The 15,500-nt window shown below is 48.9% G+C and overlaps 4 protein-coding genes across 4 annotated transcripts; 3 read left to right on the top strand and 1 right to left on the bottom strand.

The window, feature by feature from the left end:
• Positions 1-2,621: 2,621 nt before the first annotated feature.
• On the top strand, positions 2,622-4,771 carry N0V96_009993 (uncharacterized protein; the record flags this gene model as incomplete). The annotated part of the gene is made up of 5 exons (XM_065758810.1): positions 2,622-2,891; positions 3,170-3,207; positions 3,278-3,426; positions 3,505-3,839; positions 3,905-4,771. The coding sequence occupies 5 exons, from the start codon at positions 2,622-2,624 to the stop codon at positions 4,769-4,771; spliced, it is 1,659 nt and encodes a 552-aa protein (XP_065612577.1).
• Positions 4,772-7,500: 2,729 nt separating this feature from the next.
• On the top strand, positions 7,501-8,855 carry N0V96_009992 (uncharacterized protein; the record flags this gene model as incomplete). Its single annotated transcript, XM_053197311.2, has 3 exons — positions 7,501-8,228; positions 8,280-8,458; positions 8,533-8,855. 3 exons carry the CDS (start codon positions 7,501-7,503, stop codon positions 8,853-8,855), a joined length of 1,230 nt encoding a protein of 409 aa, XP_053045189.2.
• Positions 8,856-10,081: 1,226 nt separating this feature from the next.
• N0V96_009991 (uncharacterized protein) lies at positions 10,082-11,747 on the bottom strand (the record flags this gene model as incomplete). The annotated part of the gene is made up of 3 exons (XM_065758809.1): positions 10,082-11,077; positions 11,145-11,187; positions 11,248-11,747. The coding sequence occupies 3 exons, from the start codon at positions 11,745-11,747 to the stop codon at positions 10,082-10,084; spliced, it is 1,539 nt and encodes a 512-aa protein (XP_065612576.1).
• A 2,004-nt stretch (positions 11,748-13,751) lies between these two features.
• N0V96_009990 (uncharacterized protein) lies at positions 13,752-15,224 on the top strand (the record flags this gene model as incomplete). Its single annotated transcript, XM_053197313.2, has 1 exon — positions 13,752-15,224. One exon carries the CDS (start codon positions 13,752-13,754, stop codon positions 15,222-15,224), a length of 1,473 nt encoding a protein of 490 aa, XP_053045191.2.
• Between the last annotated feature and the right edge of the window lie 276 nt (positions 15,225-15,500).

Below are 15,500 nucleotides of genomic sequence, written 5' to 3'. Positions count from 1 at the left end.
ATTATATTTTTTATATACTATAAGGATACTAAAAAGCCTAACGATTATACTTAATTTTATCATAATAAGCTTCGTAAAAATTAGGTTTTTAAATATAACTTAATATAATATTAAAATATTTATAAAAAATAAAACTTAACGAACCCTAACTTAGGATACGACTACTTATTTATAAGTCTACAGGGACTAAACTTTTAAAAAAGAAATTAATATTATAACTTAATATATATAACTAACCTAAAGGCTAACCCGCTAGCCACAGTAGCTATAGTATACTATATATATAAATAAAATAAGGATATAACTACTCCTTATAAAATAAAAAAAACTATAAAATAAGTTACGTATTAATAAAATAAGGATTATTTTAAATTAAATTAATCTAATATAACTTAGGGGCTAAATAATTATTCTAAATTAGATTAATTAAAAAATAACTTAAGGGATAAAAAAATATATTTAAAAAACGAAACCTATATATAATATAAACTTAAACTGGGTTTAAAAATAGACTTTTTATAGCTTTTTTAGTAATTAACTTAATATTAAATCTTATAATTATTTTTAGCTATTTTTATTAAAAAACCTTTTTAATAAGACTATAATTAATTACCGAAGCCTTACTTACTTTATAATTTATAAATATAGTTTTAAAAAAAGCTATTTACGATTATAATACTATTTACTTAGTATTTATAGCCTCAACTTCTATTAATATACTTATTATAACTAACTAGCCGTAATACCGTATTTATTCTTATTATTTAAGAACTTTATTAAGTTAAATAAGGGCTTTTTATAAAAAGTTTTATTATTAAAGGTCGTTTTTAAAGCTTATAAAGGTTCTATAATTATTAAGTTTTTTATTAAGGAGTATAATAAACTTACTTATTTATTAAAGTTATTTTTATAATAGCCGTAGGATTTTATTAAACTTTTTATATTTATATTTTTATTTTATTATATTTTTTTATTCTTTTTTATTTTTAGTTTATTTTTTAAACTTTTATTAGTTTTTATAAATTTTAAATAATTTATTTCTTAGTTTATATTACGGCTTTTATTAGTTAAGCGTTTAATAATACGTTAATAATCGTATTTATTTTTATTATATAATATAATTAATAATAAAATAAATAAAAAAAATAAACTTAAATATATTAAGAATTTAGCCCTTATAAGTTTATATAAAAATAATTTTAATATATAGAATTTAAATTAAAGAGTAAAAACTTTTAGAGCGGGGATTTTATAAAAAAAAAGTACTTAAATAGGACTTTTATAGAAACGGCGTAGTGAGCCGTAGTAGTATCCGGGCTAAGGCTCGGATCTACTAATTGGGTCTAGCCCATAATATTAACTATCGAATCGTCCGATGTAACGAGAGCCGAGCCTCATAAGAAAGTTCGGGAGACAAGAGTCCGGAGAAACCGGTATTGACGGGAGTTCATCTTGGGGCCTACGAGGAGAGGACTCATGGCCTTTAAACTAGAAAGGCGCGATCCTGATCTGTTGGCCCCGGGTTGGAAACGTACTGAGGGTAAACACGTGGCATCACGTGGTCTATACACCGTGTAGGTGAACGGGAGTCTTTTAGCGCGTTATACCTGGGGTCGACGGGGCTTCATTGTCAAGTGATCTCGAATCGTATTGGAATTCTTTTGCCGAGCCTCAACTCTCACGGTGCAGTCTGCCCCCGTGTAATTGCGAGATGTCAGTTCCACAAGTACGCTGGTCATAATAGCAAGGCCGAGGATATCGAAGATTGCAAAAGAAATGTGCGTAGCTCAAATAGCACGGAGCACAGCACGTTGGAAACAAAGATACGCGATTCCTATGATGGAGAAGATGTCCATGATTTGATGAACGTGATGAGACGGTGCGGACAACGCGGTTACCCCAACATCCTCACACACTACCATCGCAGTACAAGGGGTGGGAGTTTCCGGGTGAACTAGAGTTCAGGCATGAACGGCTGCAGATGACTGATGCGTCTGATTTTATAGTAGGGACGAAAAAAGCATGTACACAACGCCTTGCGAATCGTGAGAAAGGACAAGTTTCGGAGTCTAGGTCTAGCCGACGAGCGGCTTCTTCTCCGCACAGGCGGCACTGAAAGCCATGGAGAAGAAGGGATTTAGAGAACACCGAACACCGGTGACTTCCGGTCGCTGCTCGGATTCGCTACCGGTACTCACTGTAGTATTTTAGTGTGACGGCCACGGAGAGACGCCAATTCCGCCAGGAAGCTCGCCGGCCACGATTGGTTACGGCCGTTGGTGCGTTGGAATAGAATTGATCGGACGAATCTCTGCTCATTTGGAGATGGTAGTCACAAAGCTAAAAATGAGACACTTCCCCTCATTCATACCACCCGATCATCTACTTGCCAGCGGCAGTCCCAAGCTTCATCAACGAGGACAGAATCATACATAGCGGCAAGGTCTAAGATCTACAAGCGCTGTCCTTTATTCGGGGAAAGTTATTGTGAAGCTGACAAAGTCTGCAAAGGAATCATGGCTGAGGTGTATGAAGAGTACCCGCCTAAGGCGGATATACGTAAAATGATGGCTGAGACACCTCTCCCAGTCATCCCCGAAGGAACGATAGACCCTGCCAACATGAACGGAAGCACGCCGACCAAAATCACCCTCGATATTGTCGAAAACCTCACATCAGCACTGAAGGCTAACCATGCGGCTGCTTTGGAAGACTGCTTCTTTGCAGAGCAGGCATACTGGAAAGATCAGCTGGCACTCACGTATCACCTCCGAACATTCCAACGGGCGGCCGTCATTGCATGCAGTCTCATGGAAACAAAGAATCTCCGGGGACTGGCACAGATCGAGATTGATGGAGTCGCGAGCTTCGCGCCGGTCACTCCTACCCTCGTGAGTTTTCATTCGGGCCATTTCCTTTACAAATAGATTAACTGACCCATCACGCGAAGCAATTCATAGACTGCAATCTCACATTCAGAACAGCGTCTCCAGCTGCTCGCTGCCATGGAAAAATTATTCTCTTACCCTACAAGCTCCAAATTGGAAATAAGGACATCGTGAGCTGGAAAATTTGGGTATTGAGCACTAGACTTGATGACTTTGTCTACTATCCCGAAAATTCGAGTCTGTTGCGGGGCCCTGCAAAGCAGCTGGGCATTCTCGAACAGTTCGAAACCGATGTAATCATCATCGGTGGCGGCAACAGGTAAGCTCGATCTGGATATCGATAACGTCAATGAGTTCACGTTAGCTGATGAGTACAAAAAACGATGTAGTGCAGTGACAGTCGCCGCTCGGTTGAAGGCTCTGGGCGTCGAGAGTGTCATGCTCGATCGCAACCCCACCCCTGGAGACAACTGGGCTCTTCGCTACCATGCAATGAAGTTTCATATTCCAACAGCAATTTGCACCATGGCGTATCTGGGTAGGTATTCAGTCCGAACCGCGGAGCAATCATCGCAATTCGAACGTCAATCATACTAACGTTGGATAATTTGGCTAGAATACGCAAAAGAGCAGCAATTTCCCCACTTCCTCACTAGAGAGGAACTTGCAAATCAGGTCAAGCGATACGTGAAAATATTCAATCTGAACATTCTCAACTCGGCCAAAGTTATTTCGACGACATACAGTCAAGCTTCAAGGCTCTACACAGTGACATTCTTGTCACCCACTGGTCGGCGTGTTGCCGTGGGCAGGCACATAGTTCAAGCAACTGGGATCGGATCGCAGAAGCCTCACATGCCGCCTATGGCTAATGCTAATCTGTACAAGGGTGTCAGTGTTCATTCTACTGCCTATCGTAACGCCAAAGACTGGAAGATGCTTGGAGTGAAGGTCAGTCGAAAACTTTGAATCAAATGACGATGAATTATATGATTGACCCGTATCTCTCAATCCAGTCTGCTCTGGTCATAGGCTCAGCAAATACTGCGTTCGACATTCTCGAGGATTGCTACGCTGCCGGTCTGAAGACCACAATGGTTGTTCGGTCACCGACCTACATCTTCCCAGTCGCGTACGTGTGCGATCCTGCAGCACATGGAAATTACGAGAAGCTTGGCGTGGAAGCAGACAAGGATTCTATGGCGATGCCCACCAACATCGACGCTCACATGGTGCAGGGACACTTTTCTCACCTTGCCTCTCAAGAGCCGGATCGCTATGCCGCCCTTGCCAAAGCTGGGTTCCCCGTCTTAGACAGCCGCTCACCGGAATGCTGCTTGATGGTCAATTTGTTTGAAAAGGCCGGAGGACACTACCTCGATGTGGGCGGTACGGCGCTCATATCTGAGCGCAAAACAGGTGTCAAAGCCAATGTCGAACCTGTTGCTTTCACTGCTACTGGACTCAAATTCTCTGATGGTAGCACACTTGATGCGGATGCCGTGGTGTGGTGTACCGGATTTGCTGACCGAGACGCGCGTAAGACAGCGGCAGAGATACTGGGGGCCTCGGCAACGAATGACATCAACAAGCCGCCGGGAGAAAATCAGCATGACAGCAGTGGAATCCTTGGGCCTCAGGAGATCGCCGCTCGACTTGATGCAACTTGGGGGGTCGATTCGGAAGGAGAGGTTCGGGGGATGTGGAAACGGCAGTCCCGGCTTGACAACTACTGGGTAATGGGCGGTGACACGAGGCTTCAGCGATGGCATTCGCGCACTTTGGCGTTGCAGATCAAAGCTGACCTCGCAGGTATTCTGCCGCCGGCGTATCGGGATACGCCTAGTCTAAAGCGCCGCTTAAGAATCTCTAGCCATCTCTAGTAGCCTAGTGGCCTGTCTCTTTTATACGCCTTTTCCACTTTAGTCGGGACATTGAAAACTTGCTTCTGGAATTTGAAGATCTGAGATGAAACTCGAGAAGGCTCTCCTTGACTGAGATGCACTTTCTGTACATGTATCACCAACCTTAGTGTACGTACTTTAGGTTTAGTCCTTGCGAACAGTTTTATTGAGCAAGGTAGGAGATTTTATGGGACGTTGCAGGTCTTGAGAACGAGGCCCGTGATTCTCCGGAAGCAAGAGACCGACAAAAGAACTTCTGCGTAGCACATGATTGCGCGTCTCGAATCATATGGTTTCCGTCCTTGTTGAAGAACTGTCTTCTTTGATCACTGCAGCCAATCAAATGGTGCCGTGGTCTAACGAGGGCCAGGGATCCGCAGGATCCGAATGCAAGAAGTCGAGGTCGTCAGCCCAACACCAAGTGCACTTGTCATGTGAGCAACCACTAGACGCAACCATCCCGTGTGTGCATAAATAGGACACTTGACTTGTCCTTGAGTTGACACGCATCACATCTCAGGATTCTCATTACACGTGCACTCTTTCATCACAATTTTGGCTTGAATGCGAGTCAGCATTCCCGATCGGAGCTCCAAGATTGGCCATGTCATCAACAAACAAAAGCATCACCGCACAACAGTGCGAACACCTTGAGGAGCTCCAAGATTCATTCATCGTAAGAACTTGTTCCCAAATGTATAGAGTTGAGTACGAATCATAGATCATACGACAATAATCAAAAGTCCTTCCTCAGCGCTGACCTGGAATACCTAAATAAGTAGACCGCACTGCGGACCAAAGTCCCTTCCAGTGCTGATGCCCTGGAACGAAGGTACCGCCGCACCATGACCGACTTCATGTGGCGCCAAGTACCCATTGAAGAGACGCAGGTCTGCCTAAGACAGCTTGTGCAGACTGCCGATGAAGAAGGAATCCGGGATATCTTTGCCAAGTTTCTCACTGCGCCCACGGAATCACCGGATCAAAAGACCAAAGCTACAAATACTCTCTGTGAAATTTTTGACATCGAATGCCTGATTGAAACAAACAAGAGAAAGCCGTATGAAGTTTGGTGCGCCTCGAACGACATCATGCGGGAGGCGGAGGTACGTCGAAGACATTTCCTGTCTCCTCATCTTACAAATCTGCCAGATGAAAGATATTGTAGAGGTCGAGCGGCTGACAACTGCAAAATACAGATCTGTTTCGGGGGTAACGAAGAGAAAACAGGGTTCTTGGCTGAGAGGATTCCAAGTGGAGCTGAACTCGGAGAAAAGTCGATGGCCATGCGCGAGCAGGTGAAGATATTCGCAGCCTCGGAGCCAAAGTTGAGCGAATTGGTTAGCAAATACTATGAGCTCTGTGATATGTCTGAGGAAGAGATGGAGGCATCGAGACATTGAGTGAGGGGGCTCTTCCCGACATAGCCTTTCACTTAGCCACACAGTCAGAATGCGCAACGAGGACTTGGGTGGAGGACTCATTCTCCTTAGATACATGGGTCGATATCTACTGGTGTCCACCTATCGTAATGAGAGAAATACTGACTACCGATTTTGCCTACTTTAATGCAAACATATTTATAGGGGCACGTACGAGTATGAGAGCTATCTCACCAAGGCCCGAGGGCGACGGCAGTGATCAGAAGGCCAAGGAGGAAGGCTTGGGGCAAGCAAGCGAGAGATCGAATCAGTGAAGTTAGAGCATCTATGCTATTCTCACGTCGAAAATATGCTGCTGACAATTTAGGGGAAAAGGCGGAGGTGCCAACTGAGGCCCTACTTGATACATTAATTCTCGCGATTCGCTGGTCGTTGCCAGGGGAGACGAAGGAACAGTCCAGCGGGCATGCGAGAAGCGAGCCTTTTAACGTATCAAACCTTTTCCCACAAAATTCAAGATGTCTTGTCACCAGCTTGATATATGTCCTCTTGCTGGTGTTGTCGCTACTGTCTCATGCCTTACAAATTTACAAGGTTCTTCGTTGTCAATATTAGCTAGCTTGGACCAGTAGGCTGGTTCGAATTACTGATCACGTAATCAACGTGCTCATTGGGTCCCACACCCGGGGATCAAGGCGGGGCATCTCGCGTGACGAACGGAGCGCGAGAGTTGCAAACTCCAACTTTGACATGGATTGAATCTAATAGAGGAGACCATCGATCAAACAAGGGGACAGACAGAAAAGTCGAGATACCTTGGTCTAGAAAAATGAATCAGAGTCCCGAGACCCCATTCTAGATCGTCTGTGAGTCATTGCATCCACCGAATGGCTGCGGATAGATGTCCTGATGTTAGTCTTGAATACATTTGTAAGCAGTCAGGTCGTCGCTCATTTCTAGACTAAATTCAGATCGCACGCCTGATTGATCCCGTCTCTGCATTGACCTTGATTGTGTTACCATAAAATCACTTGACAATGTCTACCAGCCCAGCTTCTACCCGCATCGTCATAACTCCCGAGAACACAGGTCTTTGGGGAATCAGGCAGAGCGATGAGGCAGCAAAGCGAACTAGCGAGCTCCTGGAGAAGGACTTGAAAGTAAGGAGGACTATTATGTCCAAAAGAGGGGTCTGATCAGGTTCTAATCCTCCTTCGCCAGCTTCATCATGTCTTCCTCAACCGATCCGGTTTCCATGACCACGTTAGTCGGGCCCAAACAAGAGGTGCAGAAACAAGGGGGCGAAGAGTCTAACAGCTCAAGCAGATGCTTCATCATATTCTCGCGCTCTACGGTACCGGAGCCAGCGAGGTTCAAATCCAGAGGGCTTTTAATCTACGCCACGACCTTCAACGCCCGGTCGAGCCTCGCCATGATGTGGTCATCACCGAACTCTTGAGTGACTGGAGCTCCGCACACAAATATCTTGGAAAGGATGAATATTATCCGGACTTCCTCGCATACTTTCAGCGTAGGATTGAAGCCGAAGGCTACGAGGAGGTTGTACGCGAAACACTGCTCAAGCGCGATGCTGCGTCCAACAACATGCTCCTCCGCCTACACGGCGGCGTACTACACTCGCTGATCCAGCTCATGCACGGTCTTGAATGGAAGCAGCCCACAATTGTCGCAGAGGGTCTTGCGCAGACCGCGGTCCACGGGACTAGTTCGCTCGACGATCTCCTGCTGCCGAGCGAAGCCGCTGTTGAGCAGAGCGCGCAACACACGCGAATGCCAGCTATTATGGATCTATTTGAGGAAGTGCGGACGTCGTCTGCTTTGCAAGGTGCTGCGCGGTTCCAGGATGAAAGCAAGATCAGGGATGGAATTTTGCAGAGAGCTAAGGAGCCTATGCTCGAGGTCTTGCGCAAAGTGCGTGTCTTGGATGATGAGCTAGAAGCAAGGACGGCGGAGATGTTCCACGCCATTATTCTTGTTGCTTCCAGTGCAGCTATTCACCCGACTAAGCACGTCAAGTACGACTTTTTCCTCATGTAAGTTTCTCCTCCAGTAGCTGTGGGTCGACAAGTTCTGACGTTTCTTAGGCACCATGTAAACTCTGCAGTGTTTTACCTGACGACGCTGGCTCAGCCGTGGCTTTCACGTGAGGACAAGAGGCGGCTGCTTGAGTGGAAGATCCGCATGGACCTGATTGAATACACGGCCCGAGGACGAACCCCGATCGATGTGGGACTCATCACATCTTATGAACCTAAGGTTCCGAGTGAAACATCAATCAGAGGCAAGTTCATGAAGCTCCTAATTTGTCGCCTGGCTTAACCACTGACACACATCCAGCGATTGGTAACCGATTGCAAGACTTTGGTGACGACGGGCATGGCATCAAGCAGGCAAGGGCAACGGCGCTATGCCACGAACTGCTGAAGTCTTACGAGGACAAAGCCTGGAACCAACTGAAAGGTGACGACGTATGGAGGAAGATTCAGCATATGGTTGTGGACGCCCTTGAGGCTCCTGGTGCGCTTTATGCTCGGTCGACTGGGTATGAGGAGGCCTGGGCCGACATGCCACCCAAGTCTGCGCCGCGCCGATCTGACGAAGAACTGCGTGCTCTGCAAACGGGAAGTGGTGCTTCAGCTGTTGCATTGGCGTCTTCGTGAGCTGAATATACCATCTGATGAGACTTCGTGGATGCTTCTCCTTCCAAATAAGCGAAGTGTCTTGGAAGGGGCCATTGTGGGTCCTGAATGAACGAGAGTTAGGTTCTTTGCTTGATGACTACAATGATTAATTGTTTCCCCCCTTTTCCCCAGAATCCTATCAGTCCCCAAGCTCTCTGGCTCACGCCTTCTGCCTTATGTCACTCGACCAGAACCAAATGCATATCTCTTAAGCCAATCGCACGCCTTCAATACTGCCGCCTAGCCCTCTGACGACTTACCATGACTAGTGTCACAGATATGAGGCGCATCTGCCACCAGAATCAAGCTGACATCAATACCACGACCTTTCATCTCATCAGCTGTCCGAGCTGACTGTTGCTAGTGTATAAGATCGTCTGTTGTCATGTAAAACAGGAAAGTGGACGTCTTGTAATTGCCACTTCACCTAGGCTCGTGGACTGTATCTTCGGACCTCGTTCAATGTAGGTTGTGGCAATGTGTTCCAGTCGGTGACATCGGGTGTTTTGGAGGCTGCGAGCCGCCTGCTGGGCAATCTTCCAATCACAACGGGGAGCGTGTGCGCTTTCTAATTCATGTCCAAGATGTTCCGAGAGCGAGGATTGGTCCTTATGCACGGATCGAAAAGGGGCTTCCAAGCTCCGATGTTGCCATAGTTGGTGATCTGAAAAAATGCCAGTATCAGCAACAAAGATTCGTTCAAAAATCGGCAGAATGGACTGGCGTGCGAGAGTCTAGCAGCTTCATGTCGAACAGCTTCGAATACATCGTAATCCTCACCTTAGTCTTTTACTCCAACCGGTTGAATGGGAGTTTGCCATCCTGGAATTGATAGCCAGAACCTAGACACATAAGATAGGCGAATGTAAAGTAGGCGAACTTGTTCGCTGATCACGCCCATCCACCGTCGATCATTAGGGATGCCATCAGCATCTCACCGGTAGATATCCTTCCGATCAAGTTCAATGCTAGCCAGATGCTGCAAATTGAATCTCCAGTGCTTCCTAGCATCTCCCTTGAGCAGATGAGGGATGCAATTGAACAAGGCACGGAAAGAGGAACGAGTCTCAGAACAGACTTGTCTAAGAGGATCGGAGCTAATTCAAGAGCATCCATGGACTTAATCAAGCCGACACCGTAGATCACATCGAACTTGCCGCTGGAAAGGACGGTGCCATTATATAACGACAAGCCTCACCTACAGTCTACATCGTGAGGTATATCAAGGTCCCGACCTCGGTCGTGGGTTCCTCCTCTTCGAGGCTGATGGAACTCACGAGTCGATACATAGCGGCATAGTCGCCATCAAGACCTTGAAGATGTCCTCGGTCAAGCGCTTTTACCAGTCGTTTCATGAATAAGGCCATCGAACTACCCTGGAAAGTGAGCGTCTGCCCGTGTTCTTCTGCTTCAACGCCCTGCACAGACGAGAAGCTGCTTTGCGGAAGCGTGAGGACACCAGCCAAGTAATACCACGCCAGCGCGCGATCTCTGTAAAGCAACGCCATGTCGCTTTTCTGAGGATCATGATTAGTATCACAGAGCGTCGCACGCCGCCCAGGATATAGGACCGCAAGCGCACTACGAATTTCTTGCGCCCGCCCATTGAAGAAAAGTTCCAACGCACTGGAATTAGGCATGTGGCGGCGTCCGAGTTCGTACTGCGTCTTGGCCTGCCATGCGTGGAGGAGAATCCCGTGCGTAACAGCGAACTTGCCCATGAGCGTCTGCGGCATATGTTCTTGGTCGGCCAGGCCCCGGAGGGCAAGTTCCATGACTACGGAGAAGACGGGTGTGCGGTGCTGCTGTTGCCCGCCGGCGTTCCTGAGGCGGCGCCATTCCGCTTCACTAGGTGCTTGGAATAGCACCTCGGGCTCAGGCAAGTGCAGCTGCATCTCGCACGTCGGAATATGGGGCACTCCCCCTTTTAGGACGCTTCGGAGACAGTCCAGGGCGTACAGGGCGAAGGCCAGCCTACGGAAGTTCTCTGAGTCTACCCAGTCTACCCACCGTGGGTCGGGACCGAGTTTTCCCAACCGGGCGCCGTCAAAAACGTGCGCGCGGCGAGCTAGAGAAACAAGGTCCTCGAAGGGAATGACACTGCCTGCGCAATGCCCAGGGTTCATTGGATTCTCGAGCATGACCAGAAGCCAACAGGCCTGTAGCGTAGACACCGACGGCTCTCCTGTCTTTTCGAGGGTCTGATCATACTTCAAGTCAGCGGTTGGCCTTACGCATGGAAAGGCCTAGAGGGCAATCTTGACGTACCTTGTCATTCTTGATTACGAAACGGTACGCCGCCGCCAGCACACTTTGGAATTGTCGCGACCGCAAGCGTAGGGACGGCGTATACGACGCTGTAAAAAGAGACATGGCTAGCACGATCGACGTCGAGGCGGATGCGATACTGAAGGTTGGCAGGTGTGTGACGGGGGCCTTGTGGTGGTGGCGAACAAAGTAGGTGTTCAAGATCATGCCCATGCTCTGCGTCTTGAAGAGATTGTGGATCCCCGGCACGTCTTTGCAGGCTGTAGAGAGGAAGTCAACGATCACCGTGCGGTGGTGTTCCAAAGGATCCAGCTGAAGGAGACTTAGTCCAGGAGGGGCGAGACGTGACTCGACAGACATCCGTCGCGGGTGCATAGTCGATGCCAGATCATCATGGGGGCTCGTTGCGGCAACGCTGTCGACAGGAGGTTCATTCGCCGTTCCATTCAGGCCAAGGGTGACATCGCCGGGGGCCGTCCAAAGCGTTTCCGGCCCACCCGTTGTCCATGAAAAGGTTGAAAGTATGTCGAAAGGCTCGTCCGTTCCAGCGAATGGATCGATGGTGGGCATCCAATCTTGTTCGGACACGTCATCCAAAGGCATGTTGAGAGAAAAGACGATGCTTTGGTTATTGCTTGCCGAGGCCGGGCTTTGCCCTGGAAACAGCTGAGAGGCAGAGGCAGAGGAAGAGGAAGAAGCAGAATCCGTGCTCATTTGCCCAGCGGATGCAGATGTCTCTTTCGAGGGCAACGGCTGATCAGAAGCCGAGGACGCTGCTGATGCCTTGCCGCTTAAGCGTGCTGATAGAGATCCAATATCCTGGGCACTCGACTGAGCAGCGTCCTCCGTGGTATGTCGAAGCATCCGACGATGTGCAAAGACGCACCTCGAGGGAGCTTGAGAGCACCGGCTGCAAGGCTGCCGTCCATCGCATCTAGTCTTGCGTTCGCGACATGGATTGCAGGCTCGGTTCAATGGGCGAACTGCAGAACGGGCTCCCGGAACGGCCCGGCTGCAGGTTCCGAGGTGCCGGTTCAAAACGTCTCTTGGAGTTCGCTTTAGTTTGTGGCTTGATTGGACAGGCTGAGAGGCAGAGGCAGAGACAAAAGGAAAATGTCACGATGACTTGGCTTACCGGCGGCCGAACGAGTTCCCGCAAAATTCGCACAACCATTGCTTAGCGCCCCCGTGTGAGGCGAGGTGCCGCTGAAGGTGTGCTAAGCGGGTAAATGTTTTGTTGCAGACGCGGCATTTGTTCGAGGCCGAGATACCGTCGGCATGAAGACTGTTGCCCTTTTCACTGTCAAGCTCTGTCACTTGGACTCCGATACTTGGAGCAAGACTATCATGCGATGGCATGGCTCGAATTTGCCAACGGCTTAGGGAAGTAGGAAGGCATCTGGACGTTGAAACACAGAGGAGGGGGGCGGTAAACTGACTTGAGGTGACTGCGGGGCACTGTCGGCTCTGCTTCAGAAACAAATGAGAACGATCCACAGGCGGTCAACAAAGCGGTTATGAACCTCGATGGGATAAATAATCATCACTTCCGTACAGTAGGTCCTAGTAGACATTTCCGCTATACCGCTCTATTTCACTGTCTTCTCGTCAGTATGACTCAAAGCCTAGTTATCGGATCGCTGCAAAAGCAAGGTCTGAAGGAAACTTGGATATGCCCGTGGTTGCAATCTGCAAGGGAGCCGGCCTGGTTCCAAGTGGATGAGTTGGCCAGTGGGGCAGTGAAAGCAGGGCAATCCGTCATTGCTCGACAACTGTGATCGAACGAAGATCAGAGCGAAGCGATTACAAGCCCTGCATCGGTTAAATTCTGTATGAAGCAGGCCCAATGAGCGACTGTTGTGAATGGACTGCATTAAACATTTGGCTACAGCGACATTATAACTCACGGGGAGTAGCTTAGTCAATCTAGCTTCGAGGGCTGGGTACGGCTGGGCACGCTCGGCCGCAAAGTGGTGCGGCTGACTGAAACCCTTTGTATAGACGGCGCGGAGGATTCAGGCCGGTATTCAGGCCCGGGATCCGGAGCTGACTTGCATCTTGCAGATCTCTCAAGCAAGACTACCGCCCAATGCTACTTTTGTCAGTCATGCTGCCTACAAATTGGAGTTCAGGATAAGAGCAATTAGATTAAATAGCTTACAAGTAGCTGTCACGAGGAAGAACAGGGGCGATGTGATAGTTAATGTCTACCTTAACTTATGGAACCCCTACGGATATGTTGTCCACCTTGACGGGACCGAGAGCTGCGTTCCATGTCCGAGATACTACAATCTCCATCACCGGGGTTTCGGACGGTGGGTAAATGCTACGGCAAGACTCATCTCATTTGTACTGTGGTACACATCAGCGATGCGACCTTCTAACTCAATTCCAGGATGTGGGTAACCCCCGAACGCACATGGATGACCATGGAATTCACCCACAACTCCACACGGGACTCCGAGACTCTAAATATATACATAAAAACCAATTGACGCTTGTGGGCGACAAGAACGGAAAGGTGCAACTCAGAAAAGCACCTTAATAGCAGACTCAGTGCGACTACTCCGACTTGACTTCTCCAGTATTAACCATCAATCCAATATCATGGCGGAATCTATCGAAGCAGACTACCTCGTCATTGGCGCAGGTGGAATGGGAATGGCCTTTGTCGATACCTTGCTCTCGGACACCAAAGCTACTGTGGCCCTCGTCGATCGCTACAGTCGCCCCGGAGGTCACTGGACCACGGCCTACTCCTTTGTGAGGCTGCATCAGCCCTCCGCCTTCTATGGAGTCAACTCGAAGAAGTTGGGCAGCGGCTTCATTGACCAAGTCGGCTGGAACAAAGGCCTCAATGAACTGGCTACCAGCGATGAGGTCCTGGCGTACTACGATCAGGTCTTGAACCAACACTTCCTACCGTCTGGACGAGTCCAGTACTTCCCCAATTGTAATTACGAAGGTGGCGGCAAGTTCGTCTCCATGATCTCGGGCAAGAGTTTCCAATTAGCTGGCAATTCCCCCCGCATTGTCGACTCCACGTACATGCGCGTCAAGGTGCCATCCATGGGCCCCCCGTCATACCAAGTGGCCTCCGACGTTTCTTTTGTGACGCCGAACTCACTGTCGAAAATATCGCAGCCCTTCGCCAACTTTACCATCGTTGGTGCCGGCAAGACGGGCATCGATACTTGCTTATGGCTACTTTCGCGAGGAGTCGACGCCTCGAACTTGACGTGGATAGTGCCACGGGACTCGTGGCTTTTTGACCGCAGCGAGAGTCAGCCAGGCGCCGAGTTTGCCGCGAGGACCCTCAGTTGTTTTCCCACGCAGGTGGAGGCCATCATGGCGGCCACATCTGTGAGCGATCTATTGAAACGGCTGGAAGAAAAGGGACATCTCATGCGCATCAGCGACGACGTCTGGCCGACCATGTTCCGCTGTGCCACCGTATCCGTGGCCGAACTCGAGCAGCTCAAGAAGATTACAAATATTGTCCGCCAGGGCCGAGTTGTCAGCATCGGGCTTGACGAGGTGAAGTTCGACAATGGGAGCAGCTACCAGCCGCAGCCAAACACCCTCTTTGTCGACTGCACGGCGGACGGACTGGAGAAGCGCAAAGCAATCCCGGTATTCAACGGAGACCTAATCACGTTGCAGGCTGTTCGTGGATGCCAGCAGGTCTTCAGCGCAGCCTTCATCGCCCATGTTGAGACAGCTTACAGCGACGAAGAAACCAAAAACAAGCTCTGCCGCCCCATTCCACATCCGGATCAGGAATTTGACTGGCTTCTTATCACATATCTCAATTTACAGAACTCTCTGCGATGGCTGGCCCAGCCCAGAACCGCAAAGTGGCTTTCCCAGGCTCGTCTGGACTGGATCGGCGCCTTGATGGCATTTCCCCGTACTGACGACGACGATGACTCCGACCCCTCAATGAAACAGCAGGGCCTGGGCTGGGATATGGCTCCGCAGATCCATGCGGCGTGCGAGAAGCTCGAGGTTTTGCTTGCTCAGCTTCCATCGAAGGACGCGCAACGAGTCAAGGCGCAGATCAATGGCGTGGAATTGTGAAAACCTTAGGCAGGTCCCATGAGGTGCTGGTAGCCGCGGTCGCTCCCGCCCTCGCCTCGTCCCGGTGGGTGAAGCCGGATGGCATGGTATGCATCGGTGGCAAAGCTTTGAGTGTCAGGATTGTAGATTATAGACTTAGCCTCGAGCTAAATCTTATAATCGTAGACCAAGTCACATGTAGATGAACTCTCTCAAAACTAGCCAGATGCGCTCTCAATTAGGGCAGTTTAACACAAGGCAAGCTGAACTCGCTGCTTTCCTATCCCGCCAGCTTGC

This window comes from Colletotrichum fioriniae (genome assembly GCF_027942845.1).
Source record: "Colletotrichum fioriniae strain IMI 355084 chromosome Unknown scaffold_13, whole genome shotgun sequence".
NCBI classification, from domain to species: domain Eukaryota; kingdom Fungi; phylum Ascomycota; class Sordariomycetes; order Glomerellales; family Glomerellaceae; genus Colletotrichum; species Colletotrichum fioriniae.
The sequence above is the reverse complement of the archived record's forward strand: the minus strand, read 5'-3'. Positions and strand labels throughout refer to the sequence as shown.